Here is a 22,873-nt window from a genome sequence, read left to right as displayed (position 1 = left end):
ATCTGTTAAGAAAAACTTCAATAATATGTACATGTAGTCATTAAGAACTACTAGGCTGTGACTTAGGCAAGTAGGATTCAGTTCTTTGATTGCAAAGCCTTAATGATAAAATCTAACTGGAGTTTTTGTTGATTCTGAGAATGCAAAGCTAAATAACATTCTAGTCCTGGGAAGGCAACTTCTATATATTTGTATTTATTTTTTTTCCTTTTAAAAAAGCAACGTTTACTATCTTGGAAGGAAATTGTGGTATTCAGCTGACTAAGATTGGCTGTATGTGACCTTTAGTGGTTGCATGTTGTTGGGTTTTTGGGGGCTTTTTTTGTGGTTGTTTTGTTTTTTACTTAAGTGCTCCTTTTTCTTTTTCTAGGAAAAATGAAAGCCTTGGAATTTTTAATGTTTACTTTGTGCATTTTACTACCTTGTTTGACTTAATATAGTTACCTGTGACTATTTTGTAGTAGATTTTCTGCTTCTTTTGAAGAAGTGCAATTAATGAAACTGATATAAAGACCACATCTGGTATTGCTGATGATGCTTATTAATCATTATAGTTACGAGTCTCAAATATATGTCTTGTGTTTCCATTTGCTGGTTTCCCGACCAAAACCTCCTTGGAATTTTTTCTATAAGAAGCTGTTTCGTTTCAGCCTTGAATCACATTTGCTTTTCTGGAGGCATGAAATTACTTTTCGGTCTGTTTTCTTGTGTTTCAGCTTGCTCTATCCCCATCTCCAAGGAACCCTGCAGAACCTATTGCAGTACAGAACAATCAGCAGTTGGCCCTAAAGGTGGAAGGAGTGGTTCAGCATGGGTCTAAACCAGGCCTTTTCCGTAAAATCCAATCTGTCTGTCTAAATGTCTCTTCAGTGCTGCAGAGCAAATCTGGACAAGACTATAAGGTATGGATAGAACAGAGCCAGGCTTTAAGCTTTCTTTGCTGTGTTTTCCTGCTCTTTTGTTTGGCTCTGGTTAGTGGAACTTTCAGGTAGAAATGAATGGGTGGTTCTGTAATATCACTCTTGATAGTTCACAAAAACTGGCCAGAGCCAGGCATAGTGCACGGAAGGGATCTGGGATTTTGAAGTCTGCTGTGTGCTGATACCTTTTTAGTAACAGCTTTTCTTGCAAACAAAAGAGGCTTTGTGATGTTTAGAGCAAGTCATTAGGAATATGCTTGAGATCAGGAAAATTGAACCTACGTATATATCGTGTGAAACTCCACAGGGGAAAAAAAGGCAGGAGTAGATTATTCTCTGCCACATAGTTTCTAGAACTTTTTGATCTGCATTTTAAATTGTTTTTGTTTGCTTCTTCATGGGAATCGGGGGGATGGGCTTTCCAAATTAAATATTAGAACCTGAACTTTAGACATGCAATCTTTGATAAAACTGTTGACTTAAATTTTTATGTATTTCCTCAGGTGCTAATGTATGACATATAGTGAAAGGCCTGTTTTGGTGGTGTTTGGGGTTGGTCTTTTTGTTTTTGTTGTTTGGGGTTTGCTTTTTCTTTTGAGGAGGAAAAGGAAAAAGTCATTTGCTTCTAAGAGAACAGGGCTAGGAAGTGTGTAATGTTTGTCTGACTCCTTACTCTGGGAAACTAGAACCTCGAGGAGAAAAAGACTTGCTAGCTACCTTGCTTCTGTGAATAGATATAAAAAAACCCCATTCATTGATGAAAAAGCATGTCAAGCTGGCTCAATTGTGCACATGCATTGGCTTAGGAAAATTGAGGATAAATGTTTCTCTTTCTCTTTTCTCCTTCAAATGGAGAACAGAAAACTTATTTTAACACGTTTATATAAAATGGCATTTTAACCTTCCATGTGTTCTCAGATTCCTATTGACAACATGACCAATGAAATGGAGCAGAGGGTGGAACCACACAACGACTACTTCAGCACTCAGTTTCTGTTAAACTTTGTGATACTTGGCACCCACAACATCACAGTAGAGTCCTCTGTAATAGATTCAAATGGTATTGTCTGGAAAACTGGGCCTAAAACAACTATTTTGGTTAAATCTCTTGAGGATCCATACTCCCAGCAGGTTCGTCTTCAGCAACAGCAAGGACAGCCACCATCACAGCAGCAACAGCAAAGAACAGCATACTCACGGTTTTAATTCCCAGAAATGACTCTATCCTGGTCAATGGTATTATAGTTTTTTCTTGGACACTCTTGGTTTTTTGAAAGGCCTACAATTTTAATCTTCTCCTAGAAAGTCTTGGATGCCAATTTGTTGCTTTTTAAATTATCTGGGGTAGGTAAACTTGGAATTTGATTCAGCAGAAGCAACTCTGTTCAAATTTAGAGTTGTGCTTTTCATATAAGAATTTATATCTGATCACTTCTGTTTACAAACCAAACCCATTGCAGCAGGCTCTGCAAACTTTGATAGCAGGGGACAGGAAGAACTCTTTGATTAGTACTTTCTCTGCTTTCTTTTGTTGAAGCATATAAGTTCTAATGTTAGGCCTACAGAGCATCAGTAAACACTTTGGCTAGTTATACAGAACTGAGTGTGATACCAAGTCTGTGTCTTTTAATGTAAAGTAATTGGCAGGAATTTCCAGGGATTTTTTTTCTGACATTTAATAGCAATTTCCAGTATTTGGCTGGTGTATGTGTATTATTACAATTCATCAGCACTACTTAATGCATGCATCTGAAAAATAAAAAAAGTTGCAGCTCATTTCTCATACCCAGTCATTGTGGAGGGAGGAGACTGCCTGAGGAGTTGCTGTCTAGGGAGTCTTAAAATTGAGGCAGAATTTTACAGGTGGGAACAATTAACTGTTTCTCAGGTGATATAGAGAAGATTACTGTGGTGTTTTTAAATCTTCATGCATCTGTATTCCCGAAGGCTTTGGTTTTGTTGGGTTTTCTGTTTGCTTTTTTAAGAGGGAAGTTAACTTGCAAGTTACCATTTTTTTTAAAAACTCCTTTGTCTTCTAAAAAGAAATTTCATATACCAAAGCTTTGTAATCTTGTGTACTCTTTGACCAATTTAGTAATCTTAGTTGTTACTTTTACAGGATAACTTGAAGGAGAATTTTACCAATACTAGAAATTGATTCAGAATAACTTTGGAAATATGCTGCTTCATACATAGTTTCCTTGCTTTCTTTGAGGTGCAAAGGGCTGGACTCTGCCTGTGTCTGGACTCCCAGACAATAGATCACATAACATGTACTTCACCTGGTCCTCATAAATAATCTCTGCTTATCACTCTGCAGGAAAGTAGGGCCCACTTGCTTGGGGAGGAGGAAGGGTGGCACTTCTTACAGACTTCAGTTTGTAAATGGTTTAATCCCTTTCATTGGAGCAGAAAATTTCATTGTTGTTTTCTCGGTGAGTTCTGAAGATACTATTACTTCAAATTGCTTTCACTGCAGAAGCTGACTAGAGCTTGCAGATTCTGCTTGCGTTATATGCAGGGAATATAACAAATTGTCGTAAGCCTAGGTTTCTTTGGCATAGCTGGATAAAGAATAATTTTCACTGTGTTTTCCCATAATAGTTGCTTAAGCAATCAACTTTCATATTCTTGGCTGGACACTAACAACAAAAAGAAGTGATTATGATAGATTTCATAATATCTTGGTCAGGCTATAATCCTAAGCAGAAAAGATGATTGGGATGCGAAGTAGAAAAAGAAGATTCAAAAAACTGGTGAAAGATTCACCAGCATACTACTTAAATCTGATTTTTATTTTGTACAGGAGACAAACTACCACTCCCCTTCACGCTGTCTGAGGAAAGTGGTAGTTTCTGTTCCCACTTTCATGTTTATATACTTAGGTTTGCGTGTGTATATGTACATAGAGCTATGTATGCATAGATGTATCTATAGCTGCATATAATTATATAGTCCAGAAAGAGATGATTGAGCCAGTGTTGTGTATGCTGTTTGTCGGACTGAAGATCTGAACCCTTTGTGGTTGGTTGGGTTTTTTCATTAAATTTTTAGATCAGTGCCTTAACCACAAAAACCTCCTTATTGTATGCAAAAAAGAAAAAGACTAAGAGGTCAAACATTTTTTTTTTTTTTTTTTTTTTTTTATCCTGCATAGTGAATGTGTTTCTTGCTGTTATTGACCAATATGTTGCTGGAAACCTGTGATGGCAGCGTTCCAAAACAACTCTGAAATGAAACAAAATTTCCACACTGGGGAGCAGACTTCTTTCCTAAATCTGCTGATGCTCACAGTGCAGAGCTAAACATATGAGAAACCTAGTAGAAAAAACACTTATGCAGGGAAAGCCTGACCTGGCCTGAGGCTTACTTGTCTGTGAGCCAGTAAGATTAACCCTGAATCAGTTGAAAACAATTGTTCCTTCTCCAAACAACTTTGTTCACCTCATCTGAGAGGCCACTAGAACTCCAGGAATGTGTATCAGTTTTGGAGCCTGGCAAATAGTAACTGAGGTCTGAAATTCTGGATGCTAGGTATGGGAGACCACAGGGTGAGGGTAAAAGTCTTCTGGAGAATGGCAAGTCATATTTCTTGGAAATTAGCTTGTATAGGAGGGTGGCTTACTGTGCAAGTATCTGGATTTCTGACAGAAGGATTGCTCATGCTGGCTCATCTGTACGTTAGTTATGTGCATGCTGATCAGGACAGACCCTGGACCTGTTACTGAATGTCCTTTTATGTAAGCACAGTGTTTTATGTGGTGTTTGTAGTGAGGTTATTCTTTGGGTGTTTGGGTTTTTTTCAAACATTGTGTATGTTTTTTCCTAATACACTTGGAGAACAGGAACCAAGACTTCTCATAGAAATCAATGACTCTGAATACCCAAAGAAAAGTGAGGGTGTTACGGTTACAGCTCCAACAGCAGCTTTCTGTACATTGCTATTAGCAGTGAATGTGATCCTTGATTATTAGTAGAAGCAGAGATTGAATCTTTGGATATCTTGCTTGAATCCTGCATTCCGTTTGTGGTGCTCGTACTTGAAGATGTGCAACAAAGAATCTAGAAAGTACTTCTATGATATGGACATAAGTTAAATCCCCTTAGTGTTTCCAATAAACAAAGCAGTAACTTGATCAGTATGCATAGCTGCATGCTGATAATGGAAGACAATTCAGATCTTGTTCGCTTACTGGCAAAAGAAAGAAAATATTCAGTGGCTAGACATTGGTCTTGAAGCTGCTGCTAAGAATTCAAACAACAAAAAGGCTTATGCAGGCAGCTACATCGTTGTCTAGTCTTAGTAATAAAGATACGCTTTCATCTAGCTTTGATAAATTCTTGGGCTGGGAAGGGTGGAGATGATAAAATTAAGACGGCAGGAGGTATTCGTAATAGTGCAGTTCTGCATTAAGCCAGTATAATTGCTGCTTAGGCTGTAGAATTTAACCCGGCTTATCCATGGATGATGTAGCCAGTTACTCTCGGAAGTACTTAACATTCACATTCTTGTGAACCTGTGCTCAGACATACTATGAAGTGTCATTTCTAGATTCCTGGCTAATCTCTTGCTCCAGGCAATACAGAATTCAAATGGGTAGGGAAGGCATTTCCCCTGTCAAATTCTGCCTTCCTCTGGAGTTTAGTGTAATCTTCTGCTAAGGTTATTTAAGTGTGTTTCTTAAGTGATTCACTGCAGTTGCGCTCGTCATGGATATTCATGGAATCTTAGACTTCCCTTCCCATTTTTGTTTCCTTGGATGTCCAGTCATTTTACCTGAGGACTGAAAAGCCTTAATTTAGCTACTTTTTGTATTTGATAGTGGATATATGTATATCTTTGACTTTCTGTGAAAATGTACAGGAATTGTCTAGAGGCAAGTTCATGGTTAAGCATATGCATAAACTTTTAAAATTATTTTCTTCAGTGATGTCACAACTTTAGTTAAAAACTTATTGAAGGAACTGACAGGATTTGAATGAACTATATTGCATTCCTAAATTCCTTTTCGAATTATGTTCAGTATGTGTATGTATATATAGAGGGATCTCATACAAAGCAGTATTGAAGCATCTTGCCTTCAAAGTAGCTTTATTTCTTTTCTGGCTGTTGTCTTTCTGCTGGCCTGCAGTGCTTTGCTGTCTCCTTGGTCAGCATATTTGCACGTGTCCTTTTAATATTTAGGATCTCCTCAAAACAATCTGTTCCTCTTGCGGCAGCACAGGTGTAGTCAGGTATCTGCATTGTCCAAACCGAGAGGAGGAGAAAACATAAAGGAGGGTAGAGGAGGGGACCTGGGAGCCGTGCCAGCTTGCAAGCACTTCTGAGTTGAGTAGGGCCCAAGAACTGGTAGTTCTCTTCACCTGGCTGCTGTAACCCAGCATCCAGCACTATTGGAGTGGCTCTTGCTTCACCTGTGTAGATGCCTCCAAGGACACAACCTTGCTAAGCAAAATGAGGCTTATCCAGCCAGAACCTTGGCCTGTTAACCTCCAAAGCAGAGAGAGTGATAGAGACAAAAGCACTTCTTGAAAGCAAGGGAAACATAAGTGTTAAGTTGCTTTTCTTGCAAGGTGTATTATGCGGTTCTGCGGTTACCTTCTCCTCAGTGGGAATTTTTAAGCCAGGTGCTCTTTTGTGTACCAGGAAACAAGCTTATCTTAATGGTGACCCTAGATAGCTCCTGAGTTCTTTGTACGCTGAGGGACATCTCTCTGACAAACAGCAGCTGCTCAAACTTGCTATTGAAATCGCAGATTACACGTATTTTAGTGAGCAGTCATCCCAGTGGTTGTTCTCGGCACTTCAGAATTGCTCTACTCTGCTGAGTGTCAGCGTAGTGCTGAGAAATAGGAAGTATCTTGATGCTCTCATTTGCTTTTAGGATGAAGTCTTTATCTACCTCTTGCTTGCCCACCTCAAAGCAATGCTCTTGAAATTAAGGACAGCTTTGCTGTATGTTAATGAAGTTTACAATTAGCCTCAGCCTCCTGATCCAAGGATCTTGGGTAAGGTAAGAAGAGCGTTTAGTGAATTTTGAGAGAAAAATCTTAGGCTAGAAAGAGCCTGTGCCAGCGTCTTAAACTCTTTAGTCTACTGGACACCTAGCTGTAGTAAAAAGCTGATTTTTTTCTCGTTGTCAGTGGTCCAGTAGAGCAGTTGAGATACGGCTCTTCTAATGTGTAGAAATAAAGCTTATGCCATAGCCACTTCATAGTCCTAAAAATCATACACCTCCCACCCCTTCCCCCCCCCCCGTCCCCAGACAGGCAGTCTTACATTCATATTCCCTCAGATTTGAGTTTGGGGTTTTCGAGAAGTCTTTTAAAATTGATTAATAAAAGCAATTGTTTGGAGTTTTTTACAGGTATCAGTGGGGACTACAAAGCTCAAAAGAAGATAAGACTGTTGTGGGTTAGCTGATTTAAAATAACTTTGCTCAACAGTTTAAGCATGTGACTTGCTGGCAGTCCATCTTATACATCTCTTCCCTGCTTCCTAGAAGTACTAAATTTAAGAATGCAGTTAATTTGAAATTAATAGCTGTCAATGTTTAACACATAGCTCCTAACTACAGGGCAAAAACATTGAGTAGTAGTTGAACTAGAAGAGACTGTGGTAAGTACAATCTGAATGGTATGTGGATGGATAAACTCTGCCAGAGATGATGGGTGGATCTTCAGGGTACAGTTTTGTGCTTCACTTAACACACTCTAGGTGTGGTGTGGCTGAAAGGGACACTCTGCTGTTTATTCCTGGCTCCACCTTTGCTCTTTGCATCTGATCACGAGTTTATCCAGTTAAAACAGTTTCATTTTGCTAGGGTGTTTTTTCAGCTGAATCAGCAGGTTTGTCTTGGCAGACAGTGCAGCAACTTTATCAACAGAACCAGTGCAAGGGAGATGCTGGGAAAGACGCATGGTGTATCCTAAAAGTAATAACTGTTGCACTGACCATGCATCTGTGGTCACAAGTCTGGAGGGAACAATCTGTTCACATACATTTGAACTGTGATGTTTCTGCATGGCCAGTTTGAGAGGGCAGAGATCGCTGCAGTAGTTGCCTTCCCATCTGCTGTGAGTCACCATGCATGAGTGAGGCAGCAGAAGGGAAGAAATACCTTTGCAGAGCAGTAGTTGAGGCCAAGTCTGCAGTGAGTTGTCAGTCTTTGCTCTGGAGTGGGTGAGGTGTGCTTGGTGATGTCCTGATTCGCCAGCAATATATGTGGGCAGTAGCTAACAGCTGTGAGTGACAGCTGTCTGACTCGCCTTGTTTCACAGAATCCTAAATTCTGCGGGTACCAAGGTTCTGCTTTCACATTTTTTAGTTAGATTTAGTTATTCCTACACGAACAGCTTGAATTTTGGCTGAAGCCAGGCTTTTATCACTTAATCTTAAATCCACTGGCACCAGTTTCATGGGTATGTATTTGTAGAAATTGGTCTATGCAAGTGGCAATGTTCAAATTAGATCATTGTTCACTGAGTGAAGTGGAAACTCTTGGAGTTAGTCACTTGCTTCAGACAGATGGGAAATTCCAGGAGTTGTAATGATTCACAAAAAACGTTGTCTGACCTCTCCAGAAGGTCTCTCGGAGGAACAAAAGCTATTGTAATCAACTCTGTTACTTGTTATAACTCGCATAGTGAAGCTGTCCCTCTGCCACATTTTTTCTTAAGCAGTGTGGACTGATCCTGTCTGCAATATACAAACTCTGATGGCTTTTCCTTTGTGTCTCTATATGCCACCAGTAAAGAATTGATGTGCATTTTCATCCTTGCAGAGGAAAAGATTTACCTGACAGCCTTCTGTGTCCTGTGAGGGAGAGATGCAGAACCTTTCCTTGTTTTGCCTCTTGTAAGGGTTTGTGTGCTAGTGTGGACAATCTTTGTGAGTTGGGTAGGAATTTCTGAGGATCAATTCTGAGTGCATCTGGGTAGCACAACCCACATGATAGATGCCCTAGAGAGATTTGTATTTCTGTTGGCATGTGTACACTAGGTTAAGAACAAAGTATACTCTGATTTTTATTTTTGGGGGGAGTGGTGCAATACAGGTGAAAGGTAATGGTAGTGCAGCTTGAAGGCTGTAAGTTTAGTTGTCTTCCTGGTATTTTAGCCTGACCCTAATACAAGCACCTAGTTATTGTGTGTTGGTTTTCCCATTTAAACAAACAAACAAACAAAAACCCAAACCAAACGCCTAATTCTTTATGCTTTGCTGTTCAGAGTTTTAGAAATTAATTGGAAATTCTATGGAACTACAAAATTCTCTCTCTCTCCCCCTCTCCCCCCGTTTGTCAAAAAAAAAAGTGTTGCAAATCAGGTACTCATGTTCAGGTCTGCCCTTTAATGATACAAGTGTACTAAATGGCAGATGGGAATGTTGGTGATTCACTGAATATATTTATTTATGTATGTAAACACTACTTCACCAGAAAGCAGCTTACAAAGAGGAATATGGTAACTTTAAAATTTGTTTTCAGTGAAGCCCATTTTGTAGTGTAAACATAGTGAGCTCTTGCTGTGACAAGACAGATGGGAGAGCCTTCTGCAACGCCTGCCTAATCACCTGAAATGTGCCTTTGCTTCTCTTGGGCTTTGTGCTTTCTGGGCACTGCCCTTATCGTCACAGCTAATAACAGCACTTACAGGCTAATATCTACTGCCAAGTCAGCCACTGCTTACCTGTTATTTAATGTAGTTTTTCTGATTGATGAGTTCTCACCTGTGTCTGGCCACTTATCTTCTGCTGGCAGGGATGAGAATATTCTTTGATATGAAAGCTGCTGGGAGCCTGATGCCCTCTTCCTGCTGTAAATCTTCATGCTTCCAGCTGCTCCAAGGCAGCCCAGGGAGAAGCTGGCATTGGCTACCCCAAATACTCTGGGATGCAACCTGAATAAATTTTTAAAATGCCACTTTTAATCTCTTGAGTTTTTACTTTCAGCTGCTTCTCCACAATCTTGATAGCCATAAATCATGTTTTGCATAATCTCATTCCTCGTTTTTATGTTTAGTACTTGACTCCAGGAAGTGTGGCTTAAAAAAAAAAAATTAAAAAATACAAAGAACCAAATGTTCAGTACAATCTGCCTTTCCAATAATATTGTTAGATAATTCAATTAGCTTGGATTTGGCCTTTGAACACCCAGCCTTGCTGGGCTGTGCCTGACATTTTGGCCATTCAAGGAGTAAAGGAACAGCAGAATAGGAACTTAATACAAGTTTTACAAGCCAAGTGTCTTCCGCTCAAACCTGTAGAAGAGGAAGTGTGGATGGGAGGTGGGGAGCACTTGTGTGAGACTTGCAATCACTTTTGTCAGCTTGGAAGTCAGCAATTTAAAAATGTATCACTGTAATTATCACCTGTTGTATTTCCTCATGTCCACCTTTTGGAAGGGAAAAAACTCAACACCATCTGATTGTGGTCGTATAAATTATTACAGCTAATAAAGTCACATATTCGGTGAACTAGGGTTTTGAAGTATTGAGAACACTGAAAATAAAAGCATAACTCATTTTGTCCTTTACCTTCAAAGAAAGGCTCTGACCAGTTTTCTAGAGAAACTGTGGAGCCTGGTTAGTCATAGCAGTTTAGCTGTTTGAGCACTGATTCATTTGTACCTGTTCTTAGTACTAGTTTGGTAATGAAAAATTGATGGCTGAAATTACAGGACAGAGATGGAGAGGGCCCTGTCCGGCAAGAGAGCAGCAATCTACAGCTGGGCTGCCCGAGATGTAACTTGTTCACCAGTGATTTGGTTACTCGACAGTCTAGATGGATTCACAGGCATCAAATTTCTGAACAGAATGTAGACAAAAGTTTCCTTCAACATCGGACAAATCCTCTTAATGCTGTACTAGGGTTGACAGAGGACACAGCATCTCTGCTGTAGTTCTGTATTGGACTTTGTTAAAATGAAGTACATAATTCATGCTCAGCGGAGGCAGCCGAGACCATGACTCATTTGTGCCACTCTAAAATATTAAAACTTCCAGGCCAGTTCAATTACAAGCCTGGCAGGACATACAACCTGATACAGTGAAATATTCACTGGTGTTATCCAGGCAATGGCAAAGAATCCAGTCATTTCAAAGAATGCTACCTGTGATTAATGATGTCATTATTTAAATTTGGTTTTTAATTATTTTGACTACCTATGAGTAGAAGGGGCTACAGCTGACTGGGTATTCCACTTTACTAAAGTGTGTTGGAGATACATGAAAGCTTTGTAGCTTTTCTTCAAGAATTTAATATTTAAAGTATTTGTGCATGTGTAAGCAACTGCTACTCTGAAGGGTGTTGGAAGATAAGAGAAACTGGAGAAATTTATATTTCTGTAATAGCAAAGATTAAAGAATTCTGAAAGAGAATCTGAAAAGGATCTTGAGGTGTTTGAGTTTCGAGGGAGAGAGATGTTAGTGCATTTGATAAATACACTCAAATAACATATATTAAGTAATGAAACTACTGATTAAAAACTAGTTTGTGTACTTAATGAAGTCTAATGCAACAGAATTAGTACTTCTGAGTTGCTAAGACTAAAATCATGTTCATAAGCATCTGTTTTTATCTAGCTGATAGCAATGGCTGGAGTTTATGTGCTGCTCTGCTTGTTTGGTTTGGGTTTTTTTGTGGACAATCCAATAGCATTGTATCACAAATTCAAAATTTAGTGTTGTGGGGTTTGGGTTTTTTTGCATTTATGCAGGCAGCTCTGAACTCTGTTTTGCAGACAAGAGGTATACTTAGGAGTGGACTTGGCCTGGACGTGAGTGTATGGAAATAGCTCTGTATGTGAAACTGTAGGCTCGACTGAAAAATCTGAGTATTCCAGTTCATGATTCCCTGCATAATGAAGTCACCGACTAGTACAATCAGATTATATAAAAGTCTTCTCTAGTGTATATATAATACCTAGGCTCACATGAACTGGTTTTAGTCAATAATTCATATTGCTTATCTTTCACGATGAAGGGATGTAAGTAAATGTACATTTGTGTACATTGTGGTAACCTCTGTAGAAACACTGCAGGAATTTTTAACAGTTTAACTAAAATCCAATGTGAATCAGATCAGCTGTTACAGGCTTGGTAGGATCCAAGCAACATACCTCGCAGGATGAACTCTGAACAAGGGCACAGAGACCTAGAAAGAAATAGTTAATTAAGTAGAGATTCTACTGAAAAACAGTGATAATACTTGAAAAATACAGGCTTTCAACTAAAATAGCAAATATATAGGTATTACTGTGACACTAAACACTTCCCTGTTGAACAGAATATTAATCCATTGTGTTTTGCAGGGATATTTCATTTATTTTCTGTTTTTAAAGAAGTGACCGGAGACAGTGTGAGTTCTTGGCAGCTGCTGATGTCTGGCCTACAGGGTTGCAAGTCAATGTTTTTATCTTTTTGTTTTGATCATGAGGTAAGGTAGCGGTGGTTTCTGAGGCCTCTGGTGAAGAATGACAGTGCGTTGGTTAAAGCAGTGACTTGCAAATCTTCCTGACTTCCTGCAATGGTTTAGGCTTCTCCAGAGTGTATTATGTAGTATATTTGAGCAATCTTACGTAAACATTGGAGCAACCTTTTTTCCCCACCCTACAATTTATTGCCTTCATTCTTCAAATCACAACTGAATTTAAACTCATTTGTGTCTCCATCCAGCTGCTAACTTGCACCCTTTCATCCATCTCCTCCAGACTTAATCCATAGCTTCTAACAGGTCATCCTGTGCAACAGTGTTTGCACCCAGTCCTTCCTAATGTACCTAGTGTTACTTTTTGTTACTCCCTTAAGTTATCTTTCAAAAGCTGCGATACTTAGGAATTTATATCAAAGAAGGAGGAGCAGAGGGAGCTAGGAAATAGCGTGTTTGTGGAGTAACAGTAGGAATAGTCATCGCTGCTTTTCAATGAGTGAGAGCTGCTGCCTGACCAGGCAGTGTTAGGGCTGCTCTCTTCCTTGGTCGTGTTTCACTGGGAAGATGTTGTAGCCAGGAGCGAGCATTACGGTGGTTGGCAGCATAATGAATAGCAGAGATCCAGGTACATTTCCTCACCTGGAACGTCTTTCTGCTGTAGACTGGGGCACACACAACTTAGGCTTGTTTGCAGTCCTAGATACTGCCTCCTGCCATCTAGAAGAGTGGAACCCAGGGAATGTTTTAGTGGCCTCATCTAATGACTGCTGTTGTTTTGGGTTGGTAGGGTTGGGGGTTTTTTTGTTTGTTTGTTTTTTAATGTGTACCCCATCCTTAGGGGAGAGATGATCAATATTTATGGTATGTAACAACCCTTATGCTACCTCCCCTTGGAGACAGAAGTTACCACAATAAAAGTGTGTGTTGTAGGGAGTGGAATGTGTAATATAATTTGCATATTTCAAATTACTAGCCTCCACGCCAGCCTGAGCAGCAATAGCTGATGTGGGACTAGAAGGTGTCAAGCCTCTGCTTCCACTCCTCCTTGCCTTCAGGAAAAGAAACAGTTTACAGCTGGGCATGGTAGATCTTCCTGCAGATTCCTGTGTCCAGGACATTGCCCTAGCTAGGGTTGTTCCCTACTAGGCTATCAGCTGGTAATCTCAGGCACCAAGATAGTCTGGAATTAAGGTACCACCCCATAGTAGGTCCTGTTTCTTCACTGCTCAAGCCTGAGAATACTTAGTAACAAGCTGTAACAAATCCAATACAATTTGTTCTTCAACTGCTGGATTTTATTTTTGTGTTTATCTTTAGTAGCTTTTCTTTGATAAGGGTCTAGCTCCAGTCCTCCCTGAGTATTAACAATGGAAAAGAGGGTGCTAGGCTGGTTTGGGGAGGCAAGAATCGCTAGAATACACAAATACTGGAATACACAAGAAAAGAACATTGAAAAGTACGTTAAATACTGAACCCTACAGTCTGCTATATGTAGCTATTTCTCCAGCATACTACTGGTTTGATCCTTACTTAGATTTGCCAATCAAGACGTGTTTTATGACAAGATAATAGTTTACTTAATTTTTTTGTATTCTTGCTCTGACTGGAACTTTCTGCTTTTCTAAATTTTTAGCCTAAAAGATTTGAATTAATGTCTTGCCTTTAGACAGATGCTGCCATTTCTAAACGTTATCTAAAAGACATGCAATTAAATTTTGACCTCAGTTAAGTCAGTGCAAAGTCTTCATAGCTTACTGTGATAAGCAGTTATGGTTTTGTGATACTGAATTTGCTGTGATGTTTCATTTTACCACTTGGCATTAACACAAGGCACATCTTTTGATAATTGCTCAGAACCTCAACACATCAGCCTGTTTCCACTTCTCCTCCTCTACATTCCTCTCCCCCCACCCCACCCCCCAATCTAATTGTAGTGGCTTTCACTGCTTTCTGGTGATCTTGACAATAATTAGTGGGAGCAAGCAGAAAGACCTGAGTTATACCAATAACTAGACTTTATTTATCAATCTCACAACTTCATTTAACTACCATTTTTTTAACCCTCAAAGCTGGGGATGCATCACCATCTGAAACAATGTGGTGAGTGTCTGGGGGTAAGTATGCTGCAGGTACTATGTCCTACTCAAAACTGCCATCAGACCAGGTCATGCTCTTCTGCCTCCTCCTGCTCAGAGCTCTTTTGGCACCAGCTTCCATTCGAACCCTTGGGAATACAGAGCATGAAGAGGTGAAAACTGGGACTGTAGTGAAACTGCATTTGAGACAGTGTGAGGCACTAGGCATAAAACGCTGGTAGGTTGGATCAGTCACAGCCTGGGTCAGGTGGGATCAACAAGGGTGTATGTGTGTCCAAAGGAGGTCAGTGAAACCGGGACAACTGGGGGCAGAGTATTCATATATGGAGAAAAAGGGGTAATAGTCTAGTAGATGTTTGAAAGGGTTTTTTCTTTTGCTTTTTCTTTTCCCCTTGCATCACTTCTGTGTAGTAAAGGGAGTTTGTGGTTTTATGTTTTAATCATTTTTTTTCTTTTGCAGTTTTTTTCCTTGTGAAACCTTAGTTCTGTTTCCCTCTGCCTTTTTGTTGTAAGACTTAGGCTGAGCAGATCAAGCTACATAATCCCTCGTGGTCTGGCTGGATTCATCCACGCCATTAGGATTGCTTTTCTTAGCCAGAGTTAACAATGGTGTAATGGCTTTTATAACATTTTATTAAGTTGAAATGCATCAATAGCACTAATGATAAACAATTGTGGTATTTTAGGAAGAACAATTTCCAGCACTTACTGCACATGCCAGCCTGCGGAACTTCTGGGCAGCACTTGACCCTGTGGCATGAAAATAGGGACTATTTGTCCCTTACAAACGTGTGTGCTGTGGCACAGGCTTGGTCTTGGATGTCTCTGGTAAGAAGTATTAGAAGTATTACTTCCATCTCTCTAGATTAAAATTCCTCTTCAACTGTTGCTTAAATCTGCTGCTGGCTAGTATAAATCAAGATAAAATGGCCTAGCTTGGATTTGCTGTGGGGAGGATGGGAAAGGGGCCTTCTTGTTGATGGCGGTCATACGACATACAGTGGTGATGGAACATCCTCCCTTCCTCTCCCTCCAATGCACATTGGGACTGTCCCTGGCTTAGGATGATAAATTTAATGTGAAACTACAACTAAGATAAGGTTTTTCTTATACATTCTTTATATATAAGTATATACATAATGTATATTATGTATAAGAATATACATAATGTATATACATTTCTTATTATTCTTTATAAGGAATTCAACCTCCCCCAACATCTTTAATTCTGAAGAAAAGGAGGAAAAAAAAAAGAGCAAAAATGAGGCTACCTTTTTAAGGCCCAATAGCATTATCTAACTTAATGATTACTGATTAACCAATGCCAACAATAGCTTTAACTGAACTTTTCCCAAGGAAATAATTAGTTGCCATTGACAGTATTTACTACATTCAGCAGAGAGACAATAGTGTGTTTCACCCATGAAAAAAGCAGGTAGTGAGACTGCAAAGGATGTGGGTGAAAGTGTAGCTTAAATGCAAATTACGATGCGACTTCTCCTTTTGGATTTCCCAGTGTTGCACTGTTTCTTCAGTCAGATTCTGCTTGTGCGAAAACTGCAGAACTAGCTTGCATATTCATCATTACCTTCTTTCCATAACCAAGTAAAACATAGTCTTGAGAAAGCTAAGCAAAAGAGTTGCAAAGAGGCATATGGCACCATAAGACCAGGAGGTCACATGCTGTGCTGAGTTGGGAGAGGGATGATTAAGTGTGTTTTGTTGTTTTTTTTTTTTTCTTAATAGACCTCTGTCCTGATCAAATATCAGTGATGGTATTTATGTTACAATACCTACTTCCTAGAAATGCTCAGTAGACCTTGGATCAGACCTGATTGCTTTGTCCCCAGTTCTTCTGTCAGCTGAAATGGGATGGATCTTTGCACTTTGCACAGGGCTGTTTGAAATCACTGGAATTCAGCACATGAACAAATAGACTCCCCCACAAAGGCAGCTGTTGTTGTTACATTGGACTGTCTACTTGCTTTTTCAAGTAGAAAACCCACCACTCTTCTGAAACATCAATATTAATTTTAGTTTGTAATGATACAGAATCCAACAAACATAGAAAGGATAAAGTAGTCTGAATACCTCTTCAGCTTTATAACCAGCTATTCACTGGGGCTTTAAGTGTGAGAATCATCTTAGCAATGATAAGTATTTGTTTAGTTCACTTGTATTTGCAGTTTGATGTACAAACATTGACTGGATGTTGATAAGTTTACCAAAACCTAAGTCAGTCAGTCTGGCAAATGTTGACTTGAAATGAACTTTAGTGAGTTTGGAGAGAATAGGAGCTTCGTCTGATGACTGACCTCACAGCATGTGATCTGTATGATCAGAACCATGCATTGTAGTGCTTAATTTGCCAGTGCAGATGGAGATAAATAGTAGAGGTAACTCAGTGCAGTCAAGTCACCATTTTTACTACATTCTTTTATTTAAAGTGGCTAATGGCAAAACAGTGTGATAGCTAGAAAATGTTAGAAGTCCCATCTGCTTAAAGACAGGTTGGCTTCGTTTTTGTGTTTGTACCATGCTTCCATATGCAGACTTTATGGGCTTATAAAAATCTTGCAAAATGCAGTCTTATATATGATCATTGTTTGAAGTAATATGATACTGTAGAGGCGATTGAACTAAATCTATTTGTCATGGATGAAAGATTTCATAACCAAGCTAGCACAGAGGTTAAAGATTCAGTAAGTCGTTGGAGTAATTCTAGAGCTTCCTTAAAAAACCCAAAAAAACTAACAAAAAAACCCCAACAAATGCAAAAAAAACCCCACACACCAAAAAAAAAAAAAAAAAAAAACCCAACCAAAAAACCAACCTAAAAAACCACCCCAAGGAAACAAAAAGAACCAGCCCCAGAAAAACCCCACACACCAAAAAAAAAAAAAAAAAAAAAACCCAACCAAAAAACCAACCTAAAAAACCACCCCAAGGAAACAAAAAGAACCAGCCCCAGACAAACCAAAAGTAAACCCTCGGCTCAAACTCACCTTGGTGACAGCAGTGTCAATGGCTGAAAAACACCCATGTAACTGAGACGAGAACTCAGCTTTGTTGTGCTCTGCTGAGGCTGCCCATTGATTGACACACACAGTGTGACAGAAACACATTACGTGCAGTAACAAATGAAAGTGTTGCTTGCTGACCATCTGGTTGCATTGCAGTGTATCTGTTACACATCTTTAATAAGTGGTCTCCGTCAAAGTCTTCAGTTTAGTTTTAATGAGAAATTAAACACCTAAACCCATCTGAGTTATTCAGCTTGAATTGACAGGCATTGGTATGGGAAAGCTTAGTATGGTATGAAAAGGTAGTGTAATACCTGGAACAACAGGGGTTTTTTTCCTGTTGGAAGATGTATATATTAGGTTACTGCATCAAATGTGTATTTTGTTGAAAAAAAAACCCCAACCAAACAAAAAATTACAAACCTGAGACTCAAGGCATTGTCCTTCTATGGTTGATACTGAGGTTTTGCTTATTTCATACCCTTATGAAAATAGTAGCCAGAAAAGGGAACTTCAGATTAATGCCTGCATCTTTAAGGAGATTTAAATATCTTTTGAGGGGTTTAGCTGTTGAAAACATAACTTTTTTTGAGAGCTAACCTCTCCTTTTTTGAAAAAAAAAATTAAATACATTACAAGTAATCTGCATGTGAGGTAAAGAACATGTACCTGCACCAAGAGGGCTTATATTCTTGATATGCTAGATGAAAAGCAACTAAAACAGATGGTACATACATTTTATGTAAAGCAGATTGAGATGGAAAAATCCAAGAGTGGCATTGTTGTAAAGGCTAACAGTCTCTATGTGGAAAATTAAGAAATTTGCATATAGCTGGTAGGAGAGAGATGGTTACAACTGCCTCACCTTCTGCTAGTCTTGACTAACTGGCAAATTGTTCATATGTGATGCATTCTGTTTTTTCACCTTTCTTACAAATGGTGAAGGTCATGAACAAAGATGAGTGTGCGTGCCTACCCAGCTCCAAACTTCCTTGATTTGGGTTGCTGTGATGTAGAAAGAGTAAGTACATTCAGATGTGAATCTAGCCAGATTCTTTTGGGAGATCAGGATAGCCTTGAGTGAAGCACCATATGGCTTGGACCCCTTCTGTATCTTATACTTCAAATCCCTTTAGGTTCTTTGTGGCGGAAGTAGTACGGATACTGGTTATCACGCTCCTTTTTTGCAACGAAGAAAATAAACGTGTCCAAAAATAGTTAAAAACAAACCCTTGACAAATCATAAATAACAGAGTGCTTCTAAATTGTAGAACATAATCTCCACCTGAAAAAGTTTGTAAACTATTGTTTTATGTGTCCACACCCAGCAAATCTATTTTGACACTGCCTTGGCCTCCGGAAACTATTGGGAAACATGTGATAAAGAAGAACTAGCTATCACATGGGTCAAAAATACATTGTTATAGAGAGCACCTGGCTATGTTGGCAAATTAAATTGAACAGCAGTAAACCAACAGGTGAGCTCAATCTGAGGTGCAGAGCAGGGAGAGTGCAGTACATGTTGAGATTTCTCACTGTATAAAGACTCATTTTGCTGCAGGACTTTCATTAGACAGTGATGGGACCGTAGCCAGACCCAGCATTAGATATGAGTGGGCTTCTCTCTTCCCCAGTAGCATGCTTGATAATGTGTACTTGCACTGATTTAGCATAGCTGTGTCTTCCATGTCATATGGCCTCCTTGGCTATGGCTCAGCTTTTCTTTCCCCAGAAGCTGTGTGTTGAATTTTAATTTTTACTTTGTTGGACAAAATTCCAAGCATTATGCTGGAGTTTCCTTACTGGAGCCAGAGTTTGTTCTTCTGTCAGTGTCTTAACTATATAAAATTCCCTAGAGCAAAATTACAAAGGCAGTAATACCTGGTTATAAAATGTTTACTTAGTCTCATTTAGAGATTCCAAAATTACAAAAATTTTTGAATGAAATATTAACTCAAAGAACTATGTAACAATACAACTTGCATAATATTTAATGATTCCTGATATGTAAAAAAACAGCCTACAACATATCTGGGGTCCAGCAACATAACAACGTGGCAGTGCTACTTCAATGCTATTTTGATTTACTCAGAAGAAATACCATCTGTTTAGTCTCTCTTATCTTAGCAATAACTTGGTTTCTTTGGTTTGTTTGGTTGTGTGTTTATATAGATTGTTTGTTTAAAACCAGGAAATCTTTGCTACTTTCTCCCCAGAAAAAAAAAAAGGCCCTAAAACAACTCAAGGCCTTAACTTGGTATCATGCAGTCTTGTTAGAACTAACACTCTGAGTATGATGTCAACTCAAGCTAGTAGAGGGGTGAGGAAAAAGCATGCATTCATCATGAACCTGAAATTTTTGGTCACAGCTGTGACACATTTTCTCTGAGGCCTATAAATTTTTAATGTGAAAAAAACTTAGCCTCTCATCCAAGAACTTAAAATATTAGAAAAAATGAGCAAAAATGACAACTTTATGCTAGAGCTGTAGGAACTGGCAAGGCTGACTTGTCTGTGAGGGATACTGCATGTGGGATCTGGAGAGGGGGGCAAGGGAAGGGGGCTTGTTAGAAGGCTGAGCCCTGTGTCAGGTCAAAGCCTTTTTACATAAATACAGGAAGGTCACAAGTGTTCAAGTCAATGCCACTATTTACTTGCATTTTAATGGTTCCTTCACATTACCCTGAAGTGTCCTTAAAAGAATGAAGATGCAAATAAAAGCATCTTTGACTGAAAGGTCAAATAGTCTGGTATCATTTACTTCCCAGAGAAAAATCAGAAAAGGAAAATGGCCTGGGTTTTGCATTTTGTGCGTGATAAATGGATGTGACCCTTCAAAAGGAACTGATGTATCTAAAAGACTACTGTTGGATGGGTAAGAGAAAGGACGTTAGAACAGCTTGCCACTGAAGATCAAGGAACTTGAAGCATGTTTCCTCTGTTCCTCTTGAGGTACAGCTGGTAGAGATGGAGTGACTGATACTGCCCTTTAAATTTAAGAATTTACTTGGAGAATGGAGGTGATTTTCCCTCTCATACATAGGATGTAATGGAAGTTGCGGTTACAGAATATTTTTGGAAGGTTTAACTGTCATTATGAAAATGAGTGAAATACTTAACTTTCTGAAGACAGCAATGCAAAAATACTCCATACAAGGGCATTTGACACTCTGTAAAGCAGCTCAGAACTGGAGGTTAAAAATGTAATTAAATCTTTTTTTTTTTTTTTTTTTTCCCCAAAGGGCACACGATTTATTCCCTTTGGGTTTTGTGTGTGTGTGTGATTTTGGTTTTTGGGTTTTTTTTCCCCATACCAGTTCTTTTCCCTTCTTTCTTTATTGCAGCCTACAGAAAACATAGTTGTGAAGTTATTCTTGGTGCTTCTTTAAACTTTTCTTCCCCAAATCTAATGCTAACTACTTAATTCACTTGAGATTCTCTCTGGATTTATGCTCCCGTGAGTATAAGCCCTGTTTCATGTTACGCATCTTACAGCAGTCTGTTCTGCACATGCTCCCAACTTTGTAGTTCCTCATGGCAGTTTTGTCTACTTTCATCTTTTCTGTCATGCTATTGTTTTGGTGGGTTTTTTTTATAAAAGGGTATACAATTTCTCAAGTGGCAAGTTGCTGCTTCTGAGAGGTTGGAAACAGTAGTTGTTTTCTGCTGTGTGGAATTTCTGAGATTTCTCAGGCTATTTTCTTGTCTTTGCTTTCTGTATGACAAGCCTTTATGATTTTTAAAGGCAATTTTGGTTTTAGTGTCATCAGCACACAAGTGCATCCTCCTAACCCCTTTTTGCTCTGACCATATGGCATCTGTGACTTCAGTTTGCTAACAAGGAAAGCAAGCAGGGAGAACTGATTCAATCTGGTTAGGACAAATGAGCAGCTTTCCATTTCCCAACCTTTGACCCAGACAGAGGTTGAAAAGCGTTCCAAAGCTTACTGTTTCTGAACTCCAGAAACAAGTCTTTTGGTTGGCTTGGTGTTTACAGCTTTGAACCTGAATTTCATTATGGTTATCCATGCCTCTGTGACTTGTGGACTACTTGAATATCTGCAATGCATTCCTTCCTTACAGCTATGCTTGCAGGCAGCTCTAATGCTACAGCAAAGTTGGAATGCAAATATGTGCCATTGAATGGTATCATATGAGAATGACAGTGGCTAATCGCTTCTTGAAGTGTACCCAGAGACAAAAAACATTATCTTCTTCAAAAGCCTCTTATGACAAAAACCTGACTTGAATCTTACAGCCAGATACAGTGATCAAATCCAGCCTGTGTGAATGAAGAATCTTCCAGATTGCAGCTCCCTTGCAGTAACCTACATGCTGTTTAGGGTAACTTAAGTAACTGAATGTAACAGATGTGTGTGTTTATTACTGTGTAACGTCCCCACCTCAGTAATAAGGTGTTTTTCCTTCTTACAGGCAGGAATGAGTCTAACCTTTTTTCTGTTTGTTTGGTCTATAGGGGTTTTTTGGAAGTGAGTGGGAGACAACTCCAATATTTAAATATCTGCTCCAGTGATCCTTGACATCAGTTAATCACCTAGTATTACCAATATTAGAATCTGTATCTACTGCTTAATAAGCACATTAAATTGTATTTTTACAATGATCAGTAGTAACATCCCTGTCAGTATTTCTGCAAGGCTAAGAAGACACAGTTATGGGGGGTATCCAGTCAAAAATATGTAAACTTTAGAGAAATCATTAAAAAGGCAACAAGTTGAGAGTTGCTTATATTAATTGTTCGCTTTTTTTGCGTTTGTAATAGTAAAATGACAAAACAACATACAACGAAAGGTCACGAAACTCAGGGATTATGAGGAACTGCTTCCAGAAATCAGATTTTTTTTTTAAAAAAATCAAAATGAAAAAACAATTTTGAAACTTTGAGCTTCAGCATTAACAGTTATTGACCAAATGAAAAAAAAGAAATTCCTACTGCTTAGTTTTCTTCTTTTTGTTTGCAGTAATGGCACAATATATACATGTACATTTTACTTTATACTAGAAAGGATTCTTCAGAGGCTCAGACTGGATGACAGACAGCAGGCTTCTCAAGATCCATGACGGGTATTTCATTGTGCACGCTTCCTAGGACTTGGGTTGTCCATGTGAAGGCCAGGAAATGAGGAATAGGGGTGGGTCTTTGCTACTAGCTCATTCAGCAAAATGCTAAACCACAGCTTCCTAAGCTTTAAGGCAGTCACTCTGACAAAGAATGCTTTGTACGCCAGCTTCCCCATGTGCAATTCCTTTCTGCAATATAAATTGCCGAATTCATTGATTGTCTAACATAATTTGTGCAGTCCCTCATTTTGATGCATCAGATTAGAGAATGTTATTCCAAATTGTACAGTAATACCAAATTTGATTCAAAAGTCATTGTTTTTC

The 22,873-nt window shown here is 39.0% G+C and overlaps 1 protein-coding gene and 1 long non-coding RNA gene across 2 annotated transcripts in view; one reads left to right on the top strand and one right to left on the bottom strand.

The window, feature by feature from the left end:
• INTS7 (integrator complex subunit 7) overlaps positions 1-9,841 on the top strand; it is a 31,208-nt gene extending 21,367 nt beyond the window's left edge. The window contains exons 19-20 of the mRNA XM_055725846.1: positions 717-902; positions 1,839-9,841. Coding sequence (XP_055581821.1) covers positions 717-902; positions 1,839-2,126 — 474 coding nt within the window. The 3' untranslated portion in view covers positions 2,127-9,841. The remainder of the gene's footprint in view (positions 1-716; positions 903-1,838) is intronic.
• Positions 9,686-18,709, bottom strand: LOC129737271 (uncharacterized). Its single transcript, XR_008734965.1, has 3 exons — positions 17,450-18,709; positions 12,038-12,072; positions 9,686-9,818 (listed from the first exon to the last, which is right to left on the bottom strand). It is a non-coding gene; the product is annotated as an uncharacterized LOC129737271 (long non-coding RNA).
• Between the last annotated feature and the right edge of the window lie 4,164 nt (positions 18,710-22,873).

This window comes from Falco cherrug, chromosome 13 (genome assembly GCF_023634085.1).
Source record: "Falco cherrug isolate bFalChe1 chromosome 13, bFalChe1.pri, whole genome shotgun sequence".
NCBI lineage: Eukaryota > Metazoa > Chordata > Aves > Falconiformes > Falconidae > Falco > Falco cherrug.
The sequence above is the reverse complement of the archived record's forward strand: the minus strand, read 5'-3'. Positions and strand labels throughout refer to the sequence as shown.